The sequence below is a fragment of the Lucilia sericata genome, unplaced genomic scaffold (assembly GCF_015586225.1).
Source record: "Lucilia sericata isolate MDLA Ls3-8-SP2 unplaced genomic scaffold, ASM1558622v1 Contig004139F_arrow, whole genome shotgun sequence".
Lineage (NCBI taxonomy): Eukaryota > Metazoa > Arthropoda > Insecta > Diptera > Calliphoridae > Lucilia > Lucilia sericata.
In genome coordinates this window covers 1-25,748 of record NW_023997159.1, presented here as the reverse complement: position 1 = coordinate 25,748, position 25,748 = coordinate 1, and the positions used below count along the sequence as shown (strand labels likewise).

At 29.9% G+C, this 25,748-nt stretch overlaps 1 protein-coding gene and 1 pseudogene across 1 annotated transcript; one reads left to right on the top strand and one right to left on the bottom strand.

The window, feature by feature from the left end:
- The first annotated feature begins 18,466 nt into the window (after window positions 1–18,466).
- LOC119615118 (enhancer of rudimentary homolog) lies at window positions 18,467–19,465 on the top strand. Its single transcript, XM_037971196.1, has 2 exons — window positions 18,467–18,611; window positions 18,678–19,465. The coding sequence occupies exon 2, from the start codon at window positions 18,795–18,797 to the stop codon at window positions 19,104–19,106; it is 312 nt and encodes a 103-aa protein (XP_037827124.1). The 5' UTR covers window positions 18,467–18,611; window positions 18,678–18,794; the 3' UTR covers window positions 19,107–19,465.
- Window positions 19,466–23,478: 4,013 nt separating this feature from the next.
- On the bottom strand, window positions 23,479–24,264 carry LOC119615117 (annotated as a pseudogene).
- Window positions 24,265–25,748: the final 1,484 nt, after the last annotated feature.

Sequence of the window (25,748 nt, the reverse complement as noted above, 5' to 3'; positions counted from 1 at the left end):
AATTAACAACTTATATCTGTAGGCCAAACAGGAATAGATTCTATCCACCGAGGAATTCAATCAAAGAAAGAATTTAGTATTAAAGAAAGCCTAGCAAATTCCTAGATTTGAAAACGCCTCTCAAAATTCACTTACAAATCCGATACGTCAAGTTCAACATCATCATCCTCTTCGCCGTCTTCCAACTCCTCATCATCATCATCGTAATAGTAACGATTTTCACGTTGATAATCCCGAGCGGTGCTTGGTCGACGACTAGAGCTCGGTTGTACACGTACACCGATTCCTTGTAACTCCTCGTCCTCATCGTCACTTTCGAATTCGATTTCTTCGACATCGCGTTGATAACGTTGACTTCCTTCCGGCATATTGATGGCGTTCGGATTTTTCCAATCAAAACTGTTTATAAGGTTTCTTTAATATAACGGTTACGTCACGCGCAAAATATTCGTTTTTTTAATAATTTAATTTGAATCGATATTGTATTTGATTTTAAAATGATTTTTTTTTTTTAATTTCACAATATTTAGGAATTTTTATGTAAATTTAAAAATATTTGAAGTTTTCAATTTTACAATTCACTTTAAATATTTTAATTATGAAATTAATATTTAATTTTTTAATACTTATTGATTTTTAATATTATTTATTAATTAAAAATCGATTTTCTTTACAATCACTTTCCTTTTTTAAGAATAAGTTTTATATTTTATATTTTTTAATAGATTTTCTAATCACTTCAAAATCCGTCCAATAACCAGTGTAACGAAATTTAAACAAGATTTTCTTATAAATTTTATAAAATTTTCAAATCCCAACTTTTTAAATTTCAAAACCCGAGATGTTTTTTTCTGAAATCACTTTTTAAATTTTTTCTTCAAAATTATTTTTACTTAATAAGAATTTAAATTCAAGATTTATTTAAAATTCAAAATCAAACGTTTGTGGGACACGCAAGAATGTCGACTGGTGTTCGAACAGGTAAAATGCTCCCATTATGCCTAGTAGTCGGGTAACAAACCTTTTAAACTTTTGAGGCTTCTTTACTTAGTGGTGAATTTTGAACTAGATAATTTAATTAGAAAATAATAATGTGACAGTTCGTTTGTGGGTCATGTTTTGCTAACAAACCTTAATAAGGGAGAAGTGTCAAAACAAGTGCTAACAAAGAAATAACAATAGAAAGGTTACAAAGAAAAGAATAATATTAGAACCAGGAAATACGAAACATTATAAAAACTAGAAAAAACATTAAACAGCAATTTAAAAGAGAGCTTAAGAAACCCAAGGAAATACCTGTAACTAAAAAATAATCATTCACCAAGAACATGGGCAACTAACAAGGGCTTTAATTGAAATCAAGAGGCCAACAGATTGGTCAGTTTTTAAAATTCCGTAAAATAAAATAAAAAATATGCTAAAAAATCTAATTAATTTACAATTTATTGCTCTGTGACTCGTCTAAAAATAAATTCCATAGAAAATAATTTGTCATCTACGGATTTAAAATAGCAATTAAAATTTCTATCAATAATTTAACTTATTCAGCAGCAGCGAAAACAACAATAAGGAAGAAAGAAAGAAATAAATTAATCCATTTAACTGTCAGTTCATGATGATGATGTTTATATTGATTGGGACACTCTAGTTTTTATGGTATTTTCTTTATTATTGATTGATTTTCTTTTTTTTTGTTTGTTTTTATAAATTATTGCCTACAAATGCGTAATAGATTGTCATTCTTAAATGGTCATTGTAATAGTATTTCAAAAATCACCTTCACTAACCTCAAATGTGTACAACAAGTAAAAGTTCTAAATTCTACTATAGAGAATTTCAAATACTCTACACATTTCAGTCTCTCTGAATTTAAAATAAACTATAATCTAGTCTATAGTCTAGTCTATAGTGTAGTCTATAGTGTAGTCTATAGTCTAGTCTATAGTCTAGTCTATAGTCTAGTCTATAGTCTAGTCTATAGTCTAGTCTATAGTCTAGTCTATAGTCTAGTCTATAGCCTAGTCTATAGTCTAGTCTATAGTCTAGTCTATAGTCTAGTCTATAGTCTAGTTTATAGTCTAGCCTATAGTCTAGTCTATAGTCTAGTCTATAGTCTAGTCTATAGTCTAGTCTATAGTCTAGTCTATAGTCTAGTCTATAGTCTAGTCTATAGTCTAGTCTATAGTCTAGTCTAGTCTATAGTCAAGTCTATAGTCTAGCCTATAGTCTAGTCTATAGTCTAGTCTATAGTCTAGTCTATAGTCTAGCCTATAGTCTAGTCTAGTCTATAGTCTAGTCTATAGTCTAGTTTATAGTCTAGTTTATAGTCTAGTCTATAGTCTAGTCTATAATCTAGTCTATAGTCTAGTCTAGTCTATAGTCTAGTCTATAGTCTAGTCTATAGTCTAGTCTATAGTCTAGTCTATAGTCTAGTCTATAGTCTAGTCTAGTCTATAGTCTAGTCTATACTCTAGTCTATAGTCTAGTCTATAGTCTAGTCTATAGTCTAGTCTATAGTCTAGTCTATAGTCTAGTCTATAGTCTAGTCTATAGTCTAGTCTATAGTCTAGTCTATAGTCTAGTCTATAGTCTAGTCTATAGTCTAGTCTATAGTCTAGTCTATAGTCTAGTCTATAGTCTAGTCTATAGTCTAGTCTATAGTCTAGTCTATAGTCTAGTCTATAGTCTAGTCTATAGTCTAGTCTATAGTCTAGTCTATAGTCTAGTCTATAGTCTAGTCTATAGTCTAGTCTATAGTCTAGTCTATAGTCTAGTCTATAGTTAGTCTATAGTCTAGTCTATAGTCTAGTTATAGTCTAGTCTATAGTCTAGTCTATAGTCTAGTCTATAGTCTAGTCTATAGTCTAGTCTATAGTCTAGTCTAGTCTATAGTCATAGTCTAGTCTATAGTCTAGTCTATAGTCTAGTCTATAGTCTAGTCTATAGTCTAGGTCTATAGTCTAGTCTATAGTCTAGTCTATAGTCTAGTCTATAGTCTAGTCTATAGTCTAGTCTATAGTCTAGTCTATAGTCTAGTCTATAGTCTAGTCTATAGTCTAGTCTATAGTCTAGTCTATAGTCTAGTCTATAGTCTAGTCTATAGTCTAGTCTATAGTCTAGTCTATAGTCTAGTCTATAGTCTAGTCTATAGTCTAGTCTATAGTCTAGTCTATAGTCTAGTCTATAGTCTAGTCTATAGTCTAGTCTATAGTCTAGTCTATAGTCTAGTCTATAGTCTAGTCTAGTCTAAATAGTCTATAGTCTAGTATCTAGTAGTCTATAGGTTAGTCTATATTTCTATCTATAGTCTAGTCTATAGTCTAGTCTATAGTCTATCTATAGTCCTAGTCTATAGTCTAGTCTATAGTACTAGTCTATAGTCTAGTCTATAGGGTATCTAGTCTAGTATATAGTCCCTAGTCCATAGTCTAGTCTATAGTCTAGTCTATAGTCTAGTCTATAGTCTAGTCTATAGTCTGAGTGTCTATAGTCTAGTCTATAGTTCTAGTCTATAGTCTAGTCTATAGTCTAGTCCTTAGTCTAGTCTATAGTCTAGTCCTAGTAGTCTAGGTACTATAGGTCTAGTCTATAGTCTAGTCCTATAGTCCTAGTCTATAGTCTAGTCTATAGTCTAGTCGATAGTCTAGTCTATAGGTCTAGTTCTATAGTCTTAGTCTATAGTCTAGTCTACTAGTCTAGTCTATAGTCTAGTCTATAGTCTAGTCTATAGTCTAGTCTATAGTCTAGTCTAGTCTAGTCTAGTCTAGTCTAGTCTATAGTCTAGTCTATAGTCTAGTCTAGTCTAGTCTATAGTCTAGTCTATAGTCTAGTCTATAGTCTAGTCTATAGTCTAATCTATAGTTTAATCTTTAGTCTAGTGTAAATGCCAGTCTATAGTCTAGTCTAAAGCCTAACTTTACGCAGATATAGAGTGTAGGGTATTATAAAACTATACAAATATAGAACTATAAACAATTGTGCCCACACTCACCCACATAGAGATTACAGTATTAAATTCCTAAATATTTCTTTATTTTCATTTTAAGGCTTCTACAACAATGACATCCATTTCCTCTCCAAATATGAATTTATGTCTGTATCAGACCTTAGAAATTATTAAAGAATTGATACTATTTAAAATTAAAAATATGAATTTATGTCTGTATCAGACCTTAGAAATTATTAAAGAATTGATACTATTTAAAATTAAAAATGTTTGGTACTTTAGTTACTACTTGAGATTTATTTTTGTTCTTTGTCATATTTCTATTAATTTTTAATCTACTCTCGCTCTCGGCACGTGAGTCTAGTCATTTTCCGATTGTAATATTTATTTTCTTTTCTAAGGATTTAAATTGAAAATAAAATATATAACTAGAACAAACAGTAAAGAGAGCAACACACAAAAAAATATAATCTTATTATGGGTCATTAGTACCAATGACCATTAACATGACTATTGGGAAAATATAATTTTTATAACGTAATTTTCAAGATGTTTTTAAAGAAAATTTTAAATTTAGAAAAATGAACTAAATTTCTGAATTAAATACTTTTATGGACAATAATATCGTTTTAAAAATGTTCCTGCTTTGCATCTAAATGAGTCCACTTATTTGTATTTCAATCACAATTAAAACTTTCAATTTCATTATTGTTGTTATGCATTGACATATTTAACTTGATGATCTGCAATCTTTGTAATTTATTGTTGTGATATATTGTCTGCGGAGAGTGAGAGTGTTTCTCAGCTGTTTAATAAGTGAATTAATTTAATAACAAAAACATATTTATAAGCAGACTAACTTGCCAGACTTAAGATTTTGTGGCCAAAAACAGGGAATTCGAAACAGTTCATTTCTACTGGCAGCACAAAAAAACGTTGCTTATCCGACAATGATGTACAATAGCAGTTAAACTGAGTGTACATGGAGATCTACAATTGTTGGTCAATTTGAAACTAAATTGGGATTTCATAAATATCTGCAATTCGAAGTAGATAAAGATCTACTATAGTTAGAATACATAGGGATCTACGATTGATATAGTAAATAATGATTCATTTTTAAAGCTAAACTTGGAGTACTCAGTCAATCGCAGATTAAAGCTGTACATAAAGATCTACAGTTGCAGCTGAAGTCTGTGTAGATAAATATCTCCGATTGAAGCTGAATAGTGGATATATAAATATTTGTTGCGGAGTATACAAAGATCTACACGATCTCTGATCAGTTTGAGCTATATAACGATTTAATAAACAGGGAGTTCAGAAAGACCTACGATTACAAATCTAGTCGGAGTAAACAAATATCTGTGATCAGTTTGGGTTACGTAAAGTTCAGTCAGCTCAATTCAGAGTAAACAAAGGCCTAAGTCCCGAACTACCTATTTAACTTACCACTTAGGTTTACCATTAGCCACCCAGGTGACTAGGTATTTTAACATGTGTATGCCCTACGAGACAGTCAATCGTCACCCCATAGATTACGAAGAGGCAGACAAAAAGCTTAAGCTTGATTTTTAAGTGTCCACTCTCTCGCTTACAAAGGAAACACTAAAGTGACGATTATCTTCACCCAAGAGTACATCCGTGACAAAAGAATTAGAGTCAATTAGGTGGTTAGACGTCAGTGGAAATCACTGTCTTTTTCGAAAGAAATGATTCCTTGTCGAACTGCTGGAAGTAGCTCAATTCAGAATACACAAAGATCTGAAATTGATGTACAATTCGGACCAAAAAGAGATCTACGATTTAAGCTCAACTTATTATAAGCAAAGATCTATTATCGCCCCTTAGTTTGAGCTACAAAGAGAGCATTAATTGCAGCTGAATTGCAACACATTTCGAAGTGAATAAAGATCTATGATCGACGACCAATTTAATCTGCATTAAAATCTACGATTCAAGCTCAGCTTGGGATACATAAAGATTAATTATTGGAGCTCAACAGTACACAAAGACCTTCAGTAACCAAAGATCTATGATCACATCAGTTTAGGCATCATAACGATCATTAATAGTAGATCAATTCAGACTACATAAAGATCTGAAATTGATGTACAATTCGTACCAAAAAGATATTTATAACTACCGATCAATTTGAGCTACATAGCGATCTACGATTTAAGCTCAACTTATTATAAACAAAGATCTATTATCGCCCCTTAGTTTGAGGTACATAAAGATTATTAATTGAAGCTGAATTGCAAAACACTTCGAAGTGAATAAAGACCTATGATCGACGATCAATTCTACATTACAATCTACGATTCAGCTTGGGATACATAAAGACCTTCAGTAAGCAAAGATCTATGATCGCTGCTCAGTTTATGCTTCATAACGATCAGTAATAGTAGATCAATTTAGAATACACAAATGTCGGCGATCGATGGACAATTCGGAGCAAAAAAAGATTTATAATTACCGATCAATTTGAGCTACATAGCGATCTACAATTTAAGTTCAACTTTGTATAAACAAAGATCAATTATCGCCTCTAAGTTTGAGCTACATAAAGATAATTAATTGAAGCTGAATTGCAAAACATTTCGAAGTAAATAAAATATGATCGACGATCAATTTATTCTACATTACAATCCACGTTTCAAGCGTAGCTTGGGATACATAAATATCAATTATTGGACCTACAGTAAGCAAAGAGATATGATCGCATCTCTGTTTATGCTTCATAGCGATTAATTTAGAATACACAAAGGACTGCGATTGATGTACAATTCGGAGCAAACAAAGATTTATAAATACCGATCAATTTGAGCTAGATAGCGATCAACGATTTAAGCTCAACTTTGTATTAACAAAGATCAATTATCGGCCCCCTCAGTTTGAGCTACATAAAGGTCATTAATTGAAGCAGAATTGCAACACATTTCGAAGTGCATAAAGATCTACGATTCAAACTTAGCTTCGGATAGAAATAGGTCAATAATTGGGGCTCAATTCACAGAGCACAAAGACCTCCATATGTATGATCGCTGACCAGTTTTGACTACATAAAGTCCTACAATAGAGGCTAAACAAAGACCCACGATTGCAAGTAAATAAAGATTTACGATCGTAACTAAATCGGGAACACATAAAGAACTTCGATTGCATTTCAATTCAGTATAAAGATCGCTATGATCGCTGCTTAGTTTAGGTAACATAAAGATCAATAATTGCTTCACAATTCAGAGTACACAGAGACCTATGATCGCTGATCAGTTTGGTCTACTTAACGACCTACAACAAAGACTAAACGAAGGATACATACAGATGTACGATCGCTGCTCAGTTTGCTGAAAGATTTCAATTCCATAAGAAAAACTATCTGGCAACTTTGTTAATAAACTATAATTACAAGTAAAATACATTGCATATTTATGAAGACAAACAACTTGTAGTGACTTACAAATTAAATTAATATTAATTAGTTAGTAAAAACATATTTGTAAGATAATTTTTCTAATCGCATTTATTTATTAACTACATGCAGTAGTAAACAAAAATAACAACAGCAAATATAATTTAAAGTAAATTTGAAAAAAAACTACCGAAACGCGTTTAAACTTGACATTGAACTTCAATTTAAAATAAATTTGATTTGAAGAAAAAATAAATATTTAGTATGCAGAGCACACAAGGTCAGACGAAAGAAACAACGAAAAATAAAATACTAATAACAAAACAAAAAAGAAACTTAATAGAGAAGGAGAAGAAAAACGCGCCAACGAAATAAAATCAGTTACTCTCTCCCCAAAACAGGTTGGTTTTTGTCAGTGTAATCCCAATACAATTGACAGGTATAAATGGGAGCAAGTAAAATTTAGATTAAATTTCAATATTAGAAATATAGAGATAGCGCAGTGTTAAAAAATTTGATAAGGAGCATAAACACAATTAGAGCGGTGTCGCGGCGTTTAATAGTTTTGAAGATTTTTTGCGCCTAAATTTTATTTCTCATGCAAAAAAATTTACATTTATGCGATTTTTCAAATTAGTTTTTGGTGTCATTATCAAGTACATACTTTAAAAATCTAGTACTACATAAATTGCTAAGTAATTTTTTATTGAAAATTATTTTAGTTGTTAATTAGCACTAGATCTTACAAAATAAAAGTTAAGTAAGCGTTTATTAAAATGACCTTGTTATAAAATCGAATATCAGCATTTTTTATGTTAAACTGAAAAATGTTTATTGGAATTATAATTTGCATAAAATAACAAAAACTGTTTTAGGCAGTTAAAATCAAAAAAATATAAAATTTGAAATGAGGCTTTATATTTACTTTAAAAATTTTATAAAAAAGCATTTGTTTAAACTAATCAAAAAAAGTAAAAGTTGTTGCTAAAAGAAATGTTGTGAAATGAAAAAAATCGTTTTTGTAAAGATTGTAGTGTAGATCGTACGATAGTTACTTTATAGAATTTGTTAAATAACTACTATCGCAGGTTAATTTGATCTACATCAAGATGCAAGATCAAACGTAAATTCGAAGCTTCGATTGAAACATAAAGATATACGAATACATGGAGTAATAAACGAATACATAGAGAAACATGGAGATATACGAAATAAATAGAGTAAACAATGATCTACGATCGCATCACTTGGGGCTACATAAAGATATACGAGTAAAGCATTATTCCAAGTACATAAAGATATACGATCGCTACTCAATATAAGCTTCATATGATTACACTTCAAAGATCTAAAGATCTATTATCGAAGCTAAGCTCTAAGTACATAAAGATATACGATCGCTGCTCAATAAGAGCTGCATAAAGATATATGATTGAAGCTAAAGATCAATAAATGGAGCTCAATTCAAAGTGCAGAAAGATCTACGGTCGATGTTCAAATTGGGATTACATAAAGATTCACTACTGCTCAATACGGGGAATACAAAGGTTTACGATCGATGATTAGTATGAGCCGCATAATGATCTACAATTACAGATAAGCTGGGAGTAAATAAAGATAAATGGTTACAGTTTAGTCGGAGTAAACCAAGATCTACGATCGCTCAATAGATTGAACTACATAACCATCTACGTTTGAGGTTAAATAGGGAATACTTAAAGAGCTGCATAGAGATCCTCGTTTGAAATAAAAGTATGTAAAGATCTACATTGTTTTGGGAGCACACTAAGACCTATATTCCAAGTTAAACCGGCATTGCAAAGAGATCTACAATTACAGCTCATTTGGAAGTTCAAAAACATCATCGATCGGGGATCAGTTTAAGGTAAATAGCGATTAAAGGATCAGGATAAACAGGGATTTCATAAATTTATGATCAATTCTGATTAAACAAAGACTTACGATCACAGATCATGTTGCAGCTCAATTCAGAATAAACACAGATCTATGATCGCTCATCAATTTGAGCCACATAGCGATGAACTATTCAAGCTAAACTGGGAATACATAAAGAATGCTGCTTAATTCGGAGTAGACGAAGATCTATGATCGTTAAAGACCTAAGGTTGAAGATAAACTGAATGTACAAAAAAAATATAACGACCAATGATTGCAGCTTCATTCGGTGCACACAATTATTTACGATCGCTGATCGGTTTGTGTCACATAAAAATCTAATAAAATGATCAGCTCAAATATATACTATAGCTGCTCTATTTGGTCTACTTAAAGATCTAAACAATTGAATTCAATCAATTCGGAATGCAAACAAATCTTCGATGGCTGATCTGTTTGGACTACATAATGATCTACGATTGATATTCAACTGGGAGTAAACAAATATCTAAGATCACTGATCAGTTTGTGTTACATAACGTTCTACGATTGGGGCTTAACATGGATTAGATAAAGATTAACTTTTGCAGTAAAGTCGAAGTAAACAAAGATCAACTGAACTTTCTCAGTTTGAGCTTCCTAAAGATCTGTAATTAATGCCAAACAGGGAGTAAGCAAGAATCTACGATCGCTGCTCAGAATTGGCTACTTAAGGATCTACGACTAAAAGTACATAAAATTCTACATTTGAAGACTTCTTCCTGAAAATATCGCAAAATTTATAAAGAATCCCCTAAACCTAAAGTGTAAAGTGTAGTAAATCATTTATCGAACAATAATTAATAAAGAATTCACGTTTTTTATTTATTAATGGCTGCATTTTTTTATTGCAAGACAATCAAGTACAAATAAAGAAACAAAGATTAAATGAAAACAATGAAATTCTATTCTTAAAAAAACCTCACCATCCAAAATAGACGTCTATTATTTAAAACAATCGATTGATTGTTTAACTAACCGCAAAAAATTACTAAATATCCTCAAATAAAACGTGATTTTGAAATTAATCAAATATAAACAAAAAATTCTATGAAAAATAAACAAATTGAATATCAGAGAGTCATAGCCCATGGATTTAAAACAAATAAATATAGTATCAAGTAGTCTTTACGACGTCATTATCTGTTGAGTCATTAACATTTGTTTTATATACATATTAAATAGATTTATTAAATTAAGATGATTTGGCAGTAAGAAAAATATATATGTACTTATTAAAACTTTCTTATCAGTAACTTGTACTTATTTACGTACATTTAAAATGTCACTCTAAATTATTTATATTTTTTTAACTTGGAACTATGCCAATTTATTGGCCTTTTCAAAAAATATTCACACGCCCATGTATAATGTATGAATTCTATCTACTTATTGTCATATACATATGTATGTATGTACATATGTATGTATGTACATAAGTATGTCTGTATTATTACGTATTATTTTAATATTAATTTTATATCCATTAAAAACACAATGCGGTCAATGCACTCTGGAAGCACCTAGGCTGCAGTCAATTTTAATATTTTTGTACACCATTTCCTGGCCTACATCATTTTCGTATAGGATTTTTTTAATGCTGGTTATTGAAGCTAAATTATAACAAAACATGGTCCAGTCTATAGTCTAGTGTATAGTATAGTGTATACTCTAGTGTATAGTATAGTGTATAGTCTAGTGTTTAGTCTAGTGTATAATCTAGTGTATAGTCTAGTCTATATTCTAGTCTATAGTCTAGTCTAGTCTATAGTCTAGTCTAGTCTATAGTCTAGTCTAGTCTAGTCTATAGTCTAGTCTAGTCTATAGTCTAGTCTAGTCTAGTCTATAGTCTAGTCTAGTCTATAGTCTAGTCTATAGTCTAGTCTAGTCTATAGTCTAGTCTATAGTCTAGTCTAGTCTAGTCTAGTCTAGTCTAGTCTAGTCTAGTCTAGTCTAGTCTATAGTCTAGTCTAGTCTAGTCCTAGTCTAGTCTAGTCTAGTCTAGTCTAGTCTATAGTCTAGTCTATAGTCTAGTCTATAGTCTAGTCTATAGTCTAGTCTATAGTCTAGTCTATAGTCTAGTCTATAGTCTAGTCTATAGTCTAGTCTATAGTCTAGTCTATAGTCTAGTCTATAGTCTAGTCTATAGTCTAGTCTATAGTCTAGTCTATAGTCTAGTCTATAGTCTAGTCTATAGTCTAGTCTATAGTCTAGTCTATAGTCTAGTCTATAGTCTAGTCTATAGTCTAGTCTATAGTCTAGTCTATAGTCTAGTCTATAGTCTAGTCTATAGTCTAGTCTATAATCTAGTCTATAGTCTAGTCTATAGTCTAGTCTATAGTCTAGTCTATAGTCTAGTCTATAGTCTAGTCTATAGTCTAGTCTATAGTCTAGTCTATAGTCTAGTCTATAGTCTAGTCTATAGTCTAGTCTAAGTCTAGTGTCTAGTCTAGACTATAGTCTAGTCTATAGTCCAGTCTATAGTCCAGTCTATAGTCTAGTCTATAGTCTAGTCTATAGTCTAGTCTATAGTCTAGTCTATAGTCTAGTCTATAGACTAGTCTATAGTCTAGTCTACAGTCTAGTCTATAGTCTAGTCTATAGTCTAGTCTATAGTCTAGTCTATAGTCTAGTCTATAGTCTAGTCTATAGTCTAGTCTATAGTCTAGTCTATAGTCTAGTCTATAGTCTAGTCTATAGTCTAGTCTATAGTCTAGTCTATAGTCTAGTCTATAGTCTAGTCTATAATCTAGTCTATAGTCTAGTCTATAGTCTAGTCTATAGTCTAGTCTATAGTCTAGTCTATAGTCTAGTCTATAGTCTAGTCTATAGTCTAGTCTATAGTCTAGTCTATAGTCTAGTCTATAGTCTAGTCTATAGTCTAGTCTATAGTCTAGTCTATAGTCTAGTCTATAGTCTAGTCTATAGTCTAGTCTAGTTATAGTCTAGTCTATAGTCTAGTCTATAGTCTAGTCTATAGTCTAGTCTATAGTCTAGTCTATAGTCTAGTCTATAGTCTAGTCTATAGTCTAGTCTATAGTCTAGTCTATAGTCTAGTCTATAGTCTAGTCTATAGTCCTAGTCTATAGTCTAGTCTATAGTCTAGTCTATAGTCTAGTCTATAGTCTAGTCTAGTCTAGTCTATAGTCTAGTCTATAGTCTAGTCTATAGTCTAGTCTATAGTCTAGTCTATAGTCTAGTCTATAGTCTAGTCTATAGTCTAGTCTATAGTCTAGTCTATAGTCTAGTCTATAGTCTAGTCTATAGTCTAGTCTATAGTCTAGTCTATAGTCTAGTCTATAGTCTAGTCTATAGTCTAGTCTATAGTCTAGTCTATAGTCTAGTCTATAGTCTAGTCTATAGTCTAGTCTATAGTCTAGTCTATAGTCTAGTCTATAGTCTAGTCTATAGTCTAGTCTATAGTCTAGTCTATAGTCTAGTCTATAGTCTAGTCTATAGTCTAGTCTATAGTCTAGTCTAGTCTATAGTCTAGTCTATAGTCTAGTCTATAGTCTAGTCTATAGTCTAGTCTATAGTCTATAGTCTAGTCTATAGTCTAGTCTATAGTCTAGTCTATAGTCTAGTCTATAGTCTAGTCTATAGTCTAGTCTATAGTCTAGTCTATAGTCTAGTCTATAGTCTAGGCTATAGACTAGTCTATAGTCTAGTCTATAGTCTAGTTTACTATATAGTCTAGTCTACTATATAGTCTAGGCTATAGTCTAGTCTATAGTGTAGTCTACTTGTTATACTAGACTATACAGACAATATCGGGTCTTTAAAAACCCTCTCGATTGAAGCTACACTAGTGCTGAGTAAACACTACGTTTTAAATAAAATTGGGACTGGAACTGAGATTTACCGTTAAAGTCATACTGATACTTTGGATACACTAACGGTTAAAGTCAAACTGACGCATATGATCCGATTAGGGCTTAACAAAGACTTATGATAAAACTTAAATAAAGCTCTAAAAATCCCTCATTTGATGCTTAGCTGAGGTCATAAAATTGTCAGGAAATTTAAACTTTATGAAGGGTACGACAAGTAAAGTTAATTAAAGTCAGATTGAAATTACTTGTTTTAAGAATTGTAATTAAAATATTCTTAAACTACTCTTCCAATATGTTCACATTTGGAAACGGTGTTAAATAATTTATCAGACTAATACATATTTCAAATAAAAAGATTAACAGGTGACAATTATTGACGATAAAAATAAAACATTATAATCATGACAATTAACTAATACTAATAAATAGTTAATGGTGAGAAAAATGCCGCATTTAAGTAGTTTAAAATAATGTCAATATAGTTTTAGATTTTTTATAAATTACTAACTATGTAATTAGTGATTATTGAACAAATGATTTAATAATGAATTGAATATTGTAAGGCAAATTCTTAGTATTAAATTACATATTTGAAAAAAATTGTATAACAAAAAATATGCTTTAATAGAAAGGACATACATATGTACATATTTACCTAAAACTTCTTCTCCAACTTGGACCTAAGTCTATTTAATTACAAAGTAAAATCTAAATCTAGAACAAATATCCTACTATTTTCCTTCTTTCTCCCTTGGTCCTGCTAAAAGCCTTTAAAGGGAAAGTAAAAATATAAATTTTCTTGCTTACCTTTCAAATACATCCGTTTCATTCGTTGTTTCGTCGGTATTCACAGGACTCGTTGAACGTTTCGGTCGATATATTAAAGGTGTAACTGTTGGATTATCAACATCATCCAAAAATACTACATCATGAACGGGTGTAATGCGATGATCGGTTACATTAAAATGTAGATCTTTAAAGGGACCATTAAGTAGGCAACGCAACGTTGGTGTGTTAGACTCATCCGGGAGCTAGAAAAGAATGGGAAATTGGTGAATGTTGAAAATATAATAAAAACAAAGAAGTACTTTTATGAAGACAAACTATAGAAGCTAATTGAGGATTTTATGGAGAACGAGAACTTTTGAAGGCTTTATTAAAGACCTATTATTAAAACTAAGTGAGGAGCTTATATACATAGACCTACGATTGAAGGTAAACCTTGAGTTTATACGATTGAAGCTAAATTAGAACTTCATAAAGAAATAGTATTGAAACTAGTTTGGCATAACGGTAAGAAAAATTAACTAAAATTTGTTTTTAAAATTATAATTTAATCAACAATTTTTTATTGATTTAGCGTTAATAATCTTTTAAATTAAAATTTATTTTAAAATTGTTTAATAAATTACCTTAACCTTAATTTTATTTGTTGTCGAGGATGAGGAAAACATAGGAAATTTCATTTGATTTTCCAAAAATAAACTTTAACAGGAATCGTTTTACAAAAAATGGGCGCGAAAATAATTTTCTCTGATAAAAACACTTTTAGTTTTGTTTACTTTTTGCTTTTAGTAAAGAAACAAAATAAACAAACAAACGCGAGAAAAGAAAATGTAAACACAACGCTTGCAGCAACGACCGAACGACAAAACTAGCACGAGACTTGTTTTTATTTTCTTTTTTGTTGTTGTTATTTTTTTACCAAAAAAGTTGTAAGGGGGTGGGTAATGTATGCAAAATCAAAATAAACAACAAACGACGAACACACAATTGTTAAAAACACACACACACGAACTTTACGAGGCGACCGGTACGACGATCATTGAACTTGGCGCAACACGATAGAAAACAATAAAAAAATCTAAATTAAAATAAACTAACTAAACACTAATCAGCACTTTAGTACTTAATAATTAATTAATGATTTTGAATAATACAAACTAACGAACGAACGAGGGGGATAGAGTATAAATAAACAACCGTCACACTAACTATAGTTACTACGACGAACGAGGAGGAGGACAACCGAAAATGCCGACCGACACAACCTGTTGTTTGTTTTGTTAATAGCAACAACAATAAGACCAAAAAAACTAAAAAAAAGCAACAATGTTGATGATGATGAGAGAATTATGTAGCACTTTTTCTTGTTGTTGTTGTTTTATTAGGTTTTATTAAGAATTACGAAATTTTTTTTGTTTGATTAAACTAAATATTCATTGAAACTTTTATACACTTTATTTAATTATTTAATTAACTTAAACCACACTTTCAAATTTTACAATAACTTATTTGCTTGCAATGAATGCCAAATTCTTTACTTCTTTTTTTATTCTTCTTCTTTCTTATACACATTCTACAATTTGCATTATGGTTGTTGCTGCTTTTTTCAAGAAGCCATTTTTTTTTTCTTTACAAATTTTTACAAATATTTTATAATTCTTATTAAATCTTATTAGATTTTCTTTAATCTATAAGATTTTTCACTAAAAACAACACAAACTTTTTCACAAATTGTTAATTGCTTTGCTTCACGTTTTTTTATGTATTTTTCTTCTTTAACTTTTATTTAAATGGTGGTCAATCACTTTTTTCAATTTAGAGTTGTAGCCGTAGTCATGGTTAGTGTAATACTAAAGCAGTCACTCGTTTTTTTAAAAAGTCGTGTTTTTTTGTTGCTTTTTCTTAATATTAACGGCTTGCAAATGGTCCACTATGTCAAAAGAAAAAGAAAGAGAGTAATCAGCTGTTTGTATCGTAGTTAAAGCACCTGTATTTTGTTGTTGTCTGAGAATATATTTGAGAATAGAGTGGTAGATTAAACGTTTGTTGTTTGTGTTTATGTGGGTAGTTGTTTTTGTTTATAGTGAATTTACCACCTTGTTTGATATGAGATCATAAATTTCACCATGTGTTTGTAGGGGGGGCTGCATCACAAGTCGAGTGTTACCAAGGAAACAGGAGGTAGGGTGACAAAAGGAACGGGGAAATGAAGGGAAAAGAACGAACGAACGAACGAACGAACTAACGAACGAACGAACGAACGAACGAACGAACGAACGAACGAACGAACGAACGAACGAACGAACGAACGAACGAACGAACGAACGAACGAACGAACGAACGAACGAACGAACGAACGAACGAACGAACGAACGAACGAACGAACGAACGAACGAACGAACGAACGAACGAACGAACGAACGAACGAACGAACGAACGAACGAACGAACGAACGAACGAACTAACGAACGAACGAACGAACGAACGAACGAACGAACGAACGAACGAACGAACGAACGAACGAACGAACGAACGAACGAACGAACGAAACGAACGAACGAACGAACGAACGAACGAACGAACGAACGAACGAACGAACGAACGAACGAACGAACGAACGAACGAACGAACGAACGAAGAACGAACGAACGAACGAACGAACGAACGAACGAACGAACGAACGAACGAACGAACGAACGAACGAACGAACGAACGAACGAACGAACGAACGAACGAACGAACGAACGAAACGAACGAACGAAACGAAACGAACGAACGAACTAACGAACGAAACGAACGAACGAACGAACGAACGAACTAACGAACGAACGACCGACGACTAACGAACGAAACGAACGAAGAACGAACGAACGAACGAACGAACGAACGAACGAACGAACGAACGAACGAAACGAAACGTAACGAACGAAGACGAACGAACGAACGAACGAACTAACGAATCGAACGAACGAACGAACGAAGAACGAACGAACGAACTAACGAACGAACGAAACGAAACGAACGAATAACGAACTAACGAACGAACTAACGAACTAACTAACTAACGAACTAAACTAACTACCTACACTAACTAACTACTACTAACTAACTAACTAACTAACTAATAACTAACTAACTAACTACTACGAACTAACTAAATAACTAACTAACTAACTAACTAACTAACTAACTAACTAACTAACTAACTAACTAACTAATAATAACTAACTAACTAACTAACTAACTAAACTAACTAACTAACTAATAACTAACTAACTAACTAACTAACTAAACTAACTAAACTAACTCAAATGTTGAATTTTCATAGAAAAATTTAATTTTCATAGAAAAATTTAATTTTCATAGAAAAGTCGAATTTTCATAAAAAAATTGAATTTTCATAGAAAAATTAAATTTTAATATAAAGTCGAATTTTCATAGAATAGTCGAATTTTCATAGAAAAATCAAATTTTTATACAAAATTAAATTTTCATAGAAAAATTTAATTTTCATAAAAAAGTCGAATTTTTATAGAAAAATTGAATTTTCATAGAAAAATTAAATTTTAATATAAAAGTCGAATTTTCATAGAAAAGTCGAATTTTCATAGAAAATTTTTAAAGAAAAATGTAATTTTCATAGAACAATTGAATTTCATAGAAAAATCAAATTTTTATAGAAAAATTTAATTTTTAAAGAAAAATTGAATTTTCATAGAAAAATTTAATTTTCATTGAAAAATTTAATTTTCATAGAAAAATTTAATTTTTATAGAAAAATTTAATTTTCATAGAAAAATTTAATTTTTATAGAAAAATTTAATTTTCATAGAAAAATCGAATTTTCATAGAAAAATCGAATTTTCATAGAAAAATCGAATTTTCATAGAAAAATCGAATTTTCATAGAAAAATCGAATTTTCACAGAAAAATCGAATTTTCATAGAAAATCGAATTTTCACAGAAAAATCGAATTTTCACAGAAAAATCGAATTTTCATAGAAAAATCGAATTTTCACAGAAAAATTTAATTTTCACAGAAAAATTTCATTTTCACAGAAAAATTTAATTTTCACAGAAAAATTTCATTTTCACAGAAAAATTCGATTTTCACAGAAAAATTTCATTTTTATAGAAAAATTCGATTTTTCTATGAAAATTCGATTTTTCAGTTTTCATAAAAAATCGAAAAAGTGAATTTTCTTAATTTTTTTTTTTAATTTTTAATCGAACTTATAGAAAAATTCAATTTTCATGATAAAATTTAATTTTAATTTAATGAAAACCTATTTTAATTCTTTAGCTAATTCATAATAGTTTCACTCTTTATATAGAAAACTAAATTTACAATTTTTTGATTGCTTAAAATATATACTAATTTAGATTGTTCATTTATGTGTTATTAAAATTTAAAATTAACGCTATTTTCTTAAATTACTAATATTTTATGTGTGTTTCAATTTAAATATTATTTACTAACTGGCAATTCTGTCTAATATAAAATTACTACTAAAAAATACAACTCTTCAATAGAACAAAATTGCAGTTGGCAATACTGTCATAGAAAAAATGCCGTAAATTTTGACAGCTCTTAATAAGAATAAGCAAAAAATTAATTTACACAAACTTTTTTATATTTTCCTCCTAACTTTCTGCAATTTTTCTATAAATTAAATAAATAAACAACACAATAAAGGTAAATAAACAAGTTAACAGACAAATAAATTACAATTCTAAAACAAAATACTCTCTAACTAAAAAGGAAAACAAACAAAAACTTGCCAGAAAAATCTTGTGAATAACAGAGGGATAAAAGAAATAAACACACAATTTCTACTAGTTTCTATTAGAGAAGACTGTAAAAAACACACCTGCTAAAATGTCTCACACGATTCTTTTGGTACAACCTGGTTCCCGGCCAGAAACACGCACCTACAGCGACTACGACAGTGTCAACGACTGCATGGAAGGTGTTTGTCGCATTTATGAAGAGCATTTGAAACGTATTAACCCCAATACACCCACCATCACTTATGATATTAGCCAACTGTTCGATTTCTTAGACCAATTGGCCGATATTAGCTGTTTGGTTTATCAGAAATCCACAAATACCTATGCGCCCTACAATAAAGAATGGATTAAGGAGAAAATCTATGTATTGCTAAGACAAGCGGCCGGTAGCTCAGACTGATGTCATAATAATGTTTTAAGTGTTTAGCAGCAGCAGCCGCAATAAATACACATTAGCCCCAAAAACAACTACAACAACAAAACAGCATTAACATCCTCAACTCCTTAGAACATCCATCAGCATCTAATCCAAATCTTTTTTTTATTATAAATATTTAAACCATGTAAAAAAGAAGTATAATTAACAATTGAATTTGTCAATTGATTTTAGCAGTAGTAGTATCCTCTCGTCATGTAAGAAAATTGAACTGGTGTGTGCAGTGTGAGTTACTAAAACAAAACAATAATTTGTTCTTTTCACTTAATTTTTCTCTGTAAACTTTTCTATTTTTTTAATAAGTATGAATTTTTTATTTAATTTTTTTATTGTTAATTAAAATATAAATCGCGGAAATCGAAAGCAATGAGTGCTTTTCTTTTCTTAATAAAATAAATAATAAAATCAACAATATCAAATTGAGTTTTTGTAAAATGTGTTTTTTTGAATTCAGCAAAATTATTTTTCAAAGTTTAATTTTCTTTCTCTTAAATAAAATAAAAAATATTTATCAAATATTTTAGTTTGTAAGCATTTTTTCGTCTTTTTTTAGACAAAAGAAAAATCTAATAAAAAATAATGTAAAATTTAAGATTTTCTGTGCATTTTTTATTTTTGGCGGGAAAAGACAATGGTAAAAAAAGTTAGGTTAGGAAGAACTTTATATACCGTTATTCTTCCATGTGGATTTCTTTAGACATGTATTACTAGTTATTTATAAAAGTCTATAGTCTGCACTTAATAGCAGTCTTAAGTCGACTATAGATCAGTCTACAGTCTGAACTATAGATCAATTTATAGTCTGGACCATAAAGCAGTCTATTATAGTCTAGACTATAGGGCAGTGTAAAATACAGAATAATCTATAATTTGAACTATAGAAAAGTCTACAGTCTGGACAATAGAACAGTCTACAGTATGGACTATAAAATAGTCTGGACTATAGATCAGTCTATAGTCTGGACTACACAACCATATATAGTCTGGACTATAGTTCAGTCTATAGTCTGGACTATACATAAGTCTAGAGTCTGGACTAAGATCAGTCTAAGTAGTCTGGACTAAGATCAGTCTATAGTCTGGACTAAGATCAGTCTATAGTCTGGACTAAGATCAGTCTATAGTCTGGACTAAGATCAGTCTATAGTCTGGACTAAGATCAGTCTATAGTCTGGACTATAGATCAGTCTATAGTCTGACTATTAGATCATTCTATAGTCTGAACTATAGATCATTCTATAGTCTGGACTATAGATCATTCTATAATCTTGTCTATAGATCATTCTATAATCTGGACTATAGATCATTCTATAATCTGGACTATAGATTATTCTATAGTCTAGACTATAGATCATTCATAGTCTAGACTATAGATCATTCTATAGTCTAGACTATAGATCATTCTATAGTCTAGACTATAGATCATTCTATAGTCTAGACTATAGATCCTTCTATAGGTCTAGGACTATAGATCATTCTATAGTCTAGACTATAGATCATTCTATCGTCTAGACTATAGATCATTCTATAGTCTAGACTATAGATCATTCTATAGTCTAGGACTATAGATCATTCTATAGTCTAGACTATAGATCATTCTATGTCGACTATAGATCATTCTATAGTCTAGACTATAGATCATTCTATAGTCTGGACTATAGATCATTCTATAGTATGGACTATAGATCATTCTATAGTCGACTATCGATAATTATATGGACTATAAGATAATTCTATAGTCTGGACTATAGATTATCTATAGTCTGGACTATAGATATTCTATAGTTGGACTATAGCTTATTCTATAGTCTGGACTATAGATATTCTATAGTCTGGACTATAGATATCTATAGTCTGGACTATAGATTATCTATAGTCTGGACTATAGATTATTCTATAGTCTGGACTATAGATTATTCTATAGCTGGACTATAGATTATCTATAGTCTGGACTATAGATATTCTATAGTTGGACTAGAGACTATAGTCTGGACTATAGATATTCTATAGTCAGACTATAATATTATAGTCTGGACTATAGATTATTCTATAGTCTGGACTATAGATTATTCTATAGTCGACTATAGATATTCTATAGTCTGGACTAGAAATCATTCTATAGTCTGGACTATAGATCATTCTATATTATGGACTATCGATCATTCTAAGCTGGACTATAGAGTATATAGTCTGGACTATAGATATTCTATAGTCTGGGACTATAGATAATCATAGTCTGACTATAGATATCTTAGTCCTGGACTATAGATATTCTATAGTCTGGACTATAGATATTCTATAGTCTGGACTATAGATCTATAGTCGACTATAGATTATCTATAGTCCTGGACTATAGAATAATCTATAGTCCAGACTATAGAATAATCTATAGTCCAGACTATAGAATAATCTATAGTCCAGACTATAGAATAATCTATAGTCCAGACTATAGAATAATCTATAGTCCAGACTATAGAATAATCTATAGTCCAGACTATAGAATAGTCTATAGTCCAGACTATAGAATAATCTATAGTCCAGACTATAGAATGATCTATAGTCCAGAATATAGAATGATCTATAGTCCAGACTATAGAATGATCTATAGTCCAGACTATAGAATGATCTATAGTCCAGACTATAGAATAATCTATAGTCCAGACTATAGAATAATCTATAGTCCAGACTATAAAATAATCTATAGTCCAGACTATAGAATAATCTATAGTCCAGACTATAGAATAATCATAGTCCAGACTATAGAATAATCTATAGTCCAGACTATAGAATAATCTATAGTCCAGACTATAGAATAATCTATAGTCCAGACTATAGAATAATCTATAGTCCAGACTATAGAATAATCTATAGTCCAGACTATGAATAATCTATAGTCCAGACTATAGAATAATCTATAGTCCAGACTATAGAATAATCTATAGTCCAGACTATAGAATAATCTATAGTCCAGACTATAGAATAATCTATAGTCCAGACTATAGAATAATCTATAGTCCATATAGAATGATCTATAGTCCAGACTGTAGAATGATCTATAGTCCAGACTATAGAATGATCTATAGTCCAGACTATAGAATGATCTATAGTCCAGACTATAGAATGATCTATAGTCTAGACTATAGAATGATCTATAGTCTAGACTATAGAATGATCTATAGTCTAGACTATAGAATGATCTATAGTCTAGACTATAGAATGATCTATAGTCTAGACTATAGAATGATCTATAGTCTAGACTATAGAATGATCTATAGTCTAGACTATAGAATGATCTATAGTCTAGACTATAGAATGATCTATAGTCTAGACTATAGAATGATCTATAGTCTAGACTATAGAATGATCTATAGTCTAGACTATAGAATGATCTATAGTCTAGACTATAGAATGATCTATAGTCTAGACTATAGAATAATCTATAGTCCAGATTATAGAATGATCTATAGTCCAGATTATAGAATGATCTATAGACAAGATTATAGAATGATATATAGTCCAGACTATAGAATGATCTATAGTTCAGACTATAGAATGATCTATAGTCCAGACTATAGACTGATCTTAGTCCAGACTATAGACTGATCTTAGTCCAGACTATAGACTGATCTTAGTCCAGGACTATAGACTGATCTTAGTCCAGACTATAGACTGATCTTAGTCCAGACTATAGACTGATCTTAGTCCAGACTATAGACTGATCTTAGTCCAGACTCTAGACTTATGTATAGTCCAGACTATAGGACTGAACTATAGTCCAGACTATATATGGTTGTGTAGTCCAGACTATAGATGATCTATAGTCCAGACTATTTTATAGTCCATTACTGTAGACTGTTCTATGTCCAGACTGTAGACTTTTCTATAGTTCAAATTATAGATTATTCTGTATTTTACACTGCCCTATAGTCTAGACTATAATAGACTGCTTTATGGTCCAGACTATAAATTGATCTATAGTTCAGACTGTAGACTGATCTATAGTCGACTTAAGACTGCTATTAAGTGCAGACTATAGACTTTTATAAATAACTAGTAATACATGTCTAAAGAAATCCACATGGAAGAATAACGGTATATAAAGTTCTTCCTAACCTAACTTTTTTTACCATTGTCTTTTCCCGCCAAAAATAAAAAATGCACAGAAAATCTTAAATTTTACATTATTTTTATTAGATTTTTCTTTTGTCTAAAAAAAGACGAAAAAATGCTTACAAACTAAAATATTTGATAAATATTTTTTATTTTATTTAAGAGAAAGAAAATTAAACTTTGAAAAATAATTTTGCTGAATTCAAAAAAAACACATTTTACAAAAACTCAATTTGATATTGTTGATTTTATTATTTATTTTATTAAGAAAAGAAAAGCACTCATTGCTTTCGATTTCCGCGATTTATATTTTTAATTAACAATAAAAAAATTAAATAAAAAATTCATACTTATTAAAAAAATAGAAAAGTTTACAGAGAAAAATTAAGTGAAAAGAACAAATTATTGTTTTGTTTTAGTAACTCACACTGCACACACCAGTTCAATTTTCTTACATGACGAGGAGGATACTACTACTGCTAAAATCAATTGACAAATTCAATTGTTAATTATACTTCTTTTTTTACATGGTTTAAATATTTATAATAAAAAAAAGATTTGGATTAGATGCTGATGGATGTTCTAAGGAGTTGAGGATGTTAATGCTGTTTTGTTGTTGTAGTGTTTTTGGGGCTAATGTGTATTTATTGCGGCTGCTGCTGCTAAACACTTAAAACATTATTATGACATCAGTCTGAGCTACCGGCCGCTTGTCTTAGCAATACATAGATTTTCTCCTTAATCCATTCTTTATTGTAGGGCGCATAGGTATTTGTGGATTTCTGATAAACCAAACAGCTAATATCGGCCAATTGGTCTAAGAAATCGAACAGTTGGCTAATATAAGTGATGGTGGGTTTGTATTGGGGTTAATACGTTTCAAATGCTTTCATAAATGCGACAAACACCTTCCATGCAGTCGTTGACACTGTCGTAGTCGCTGTAGGTGCGTGTGTTTCTGGCCGGGAACCAGGTTGTACCAAAAGAATCGTGTGAGACATTTTAGCAGGTGTGTTTTTACAGTCTTCTCTAATAGAAACTAGTAGAAATTGTGTTTATTTCTTTTATCCCTCTGTTATTCACAAGATTTTCTGGCAAGTTTTTGTTTGTTTTCCTTTTTAGTTAGAGAGTATTTTGTTTTAGAATTGTAATTTATTTGTCTGTTAACTTGTTTATTACCTTTATTGTGTTGTTTATTTATTTAATTTATAGAAAAATTGCAGAAAGTTAGGAGGAAAATATAAAAAAGTTTGTGTAAATTAATTTTTGCTTATTCTTATTAAGAGCTGTCAAAATTTACGGCATTTTTTCTATGACAGTATGCCAACTGCAATTTTGTTCTATTGAAGAGTTGTATTTTTTAGTAGTAATTTTATATTAGACAGAATTGCCAGTTAGTAAATAATATTTAAATTGAAACACACATAAATATTAGTAATTTAAGAAAATAGCGTTAATTTAAATTTTAATAACACATAAATGAACAATCTAAATTAGTATATATTTTAAGCAATCAAAAAATTGTAAATTTAGTTTTCTATATAAAGAGTGAAACTATTATGAATTAGCTAAAGAATTAAAATAGGTTTTCATTAAATTAAAATTAAATTTATCATGATGAAAATTGAATTTTTCTATAAGTTCGATTAAAAATTAAAAAAAAAAATAAGAAAATTCACTTTTTCGATTTTTATGAAAACTGAAAAATCGAATTTTCATAGAAAAATCGAATTTTTCTATAAAAATGAAATTTTTCTGTGAAAATCGAATTTTTCTGTGAAAATGAAATTTTTCTGTGAAAATTAAATTTTTCTGTGAAAATGAAATTTTTCTGTGAAATTAAATTTTTCTGTGAAAATTCGATTTTCTATGAAAATTCGATTTTTCTGTGAAAATTCGATTTTTCTGTGAAAATTCGATTTTCTATGAAAATTCGATTTTTCTGTGAAAATTCGATTTTTCTATGAAAATTCGATTTTTCTATGAAAATTCGATTTTTCTATGAAAATTGATTTTCTATGAAAATTCGATTTTTCTATGAAAATTAAATTTTTCTAATAAAAATTAAATTTCTATGAAAATTAAATTTTTTCTATAAAAATTAAATTTTTATTATGAAAATTAAATTCAATGAAAATAAATTTTCTATGAAAATTCAATTTTTTTTAAAATTAAATTTTTCTATAAAAATTTGATTTTTCTATGAAATTCAATTGTTCTATGAAAAATTACATTTTTTTAAAAATTTTATGAAAATTCGACTTTCTATGAAAATTCGACTTTTATATTAAAATTTAATTTTTCTATGAAAATTCAATTTTCTATAAAAATTCGACTTTTTATGAAAATTAAATTTTCTATGAAAATTTAATTTTTGTATAAAAATTTGATTTTTCTATGAAAATTCGACTATTCTATGAAAATTCGACTTTATATTAAAATTTAATTTTTCTATGAAAATTCAATTTTTTTATGAAAATTCGACTTTCTATGAAA

Coding starts and splice junctions, on each gene's coding strand:
- LOC119615118 (XM_037971196.1), top strand. CDS start 18,795: ATGTCTCACACGATTCTTTTGGTACAACCTGGTTCCCGGCCAGAAACA.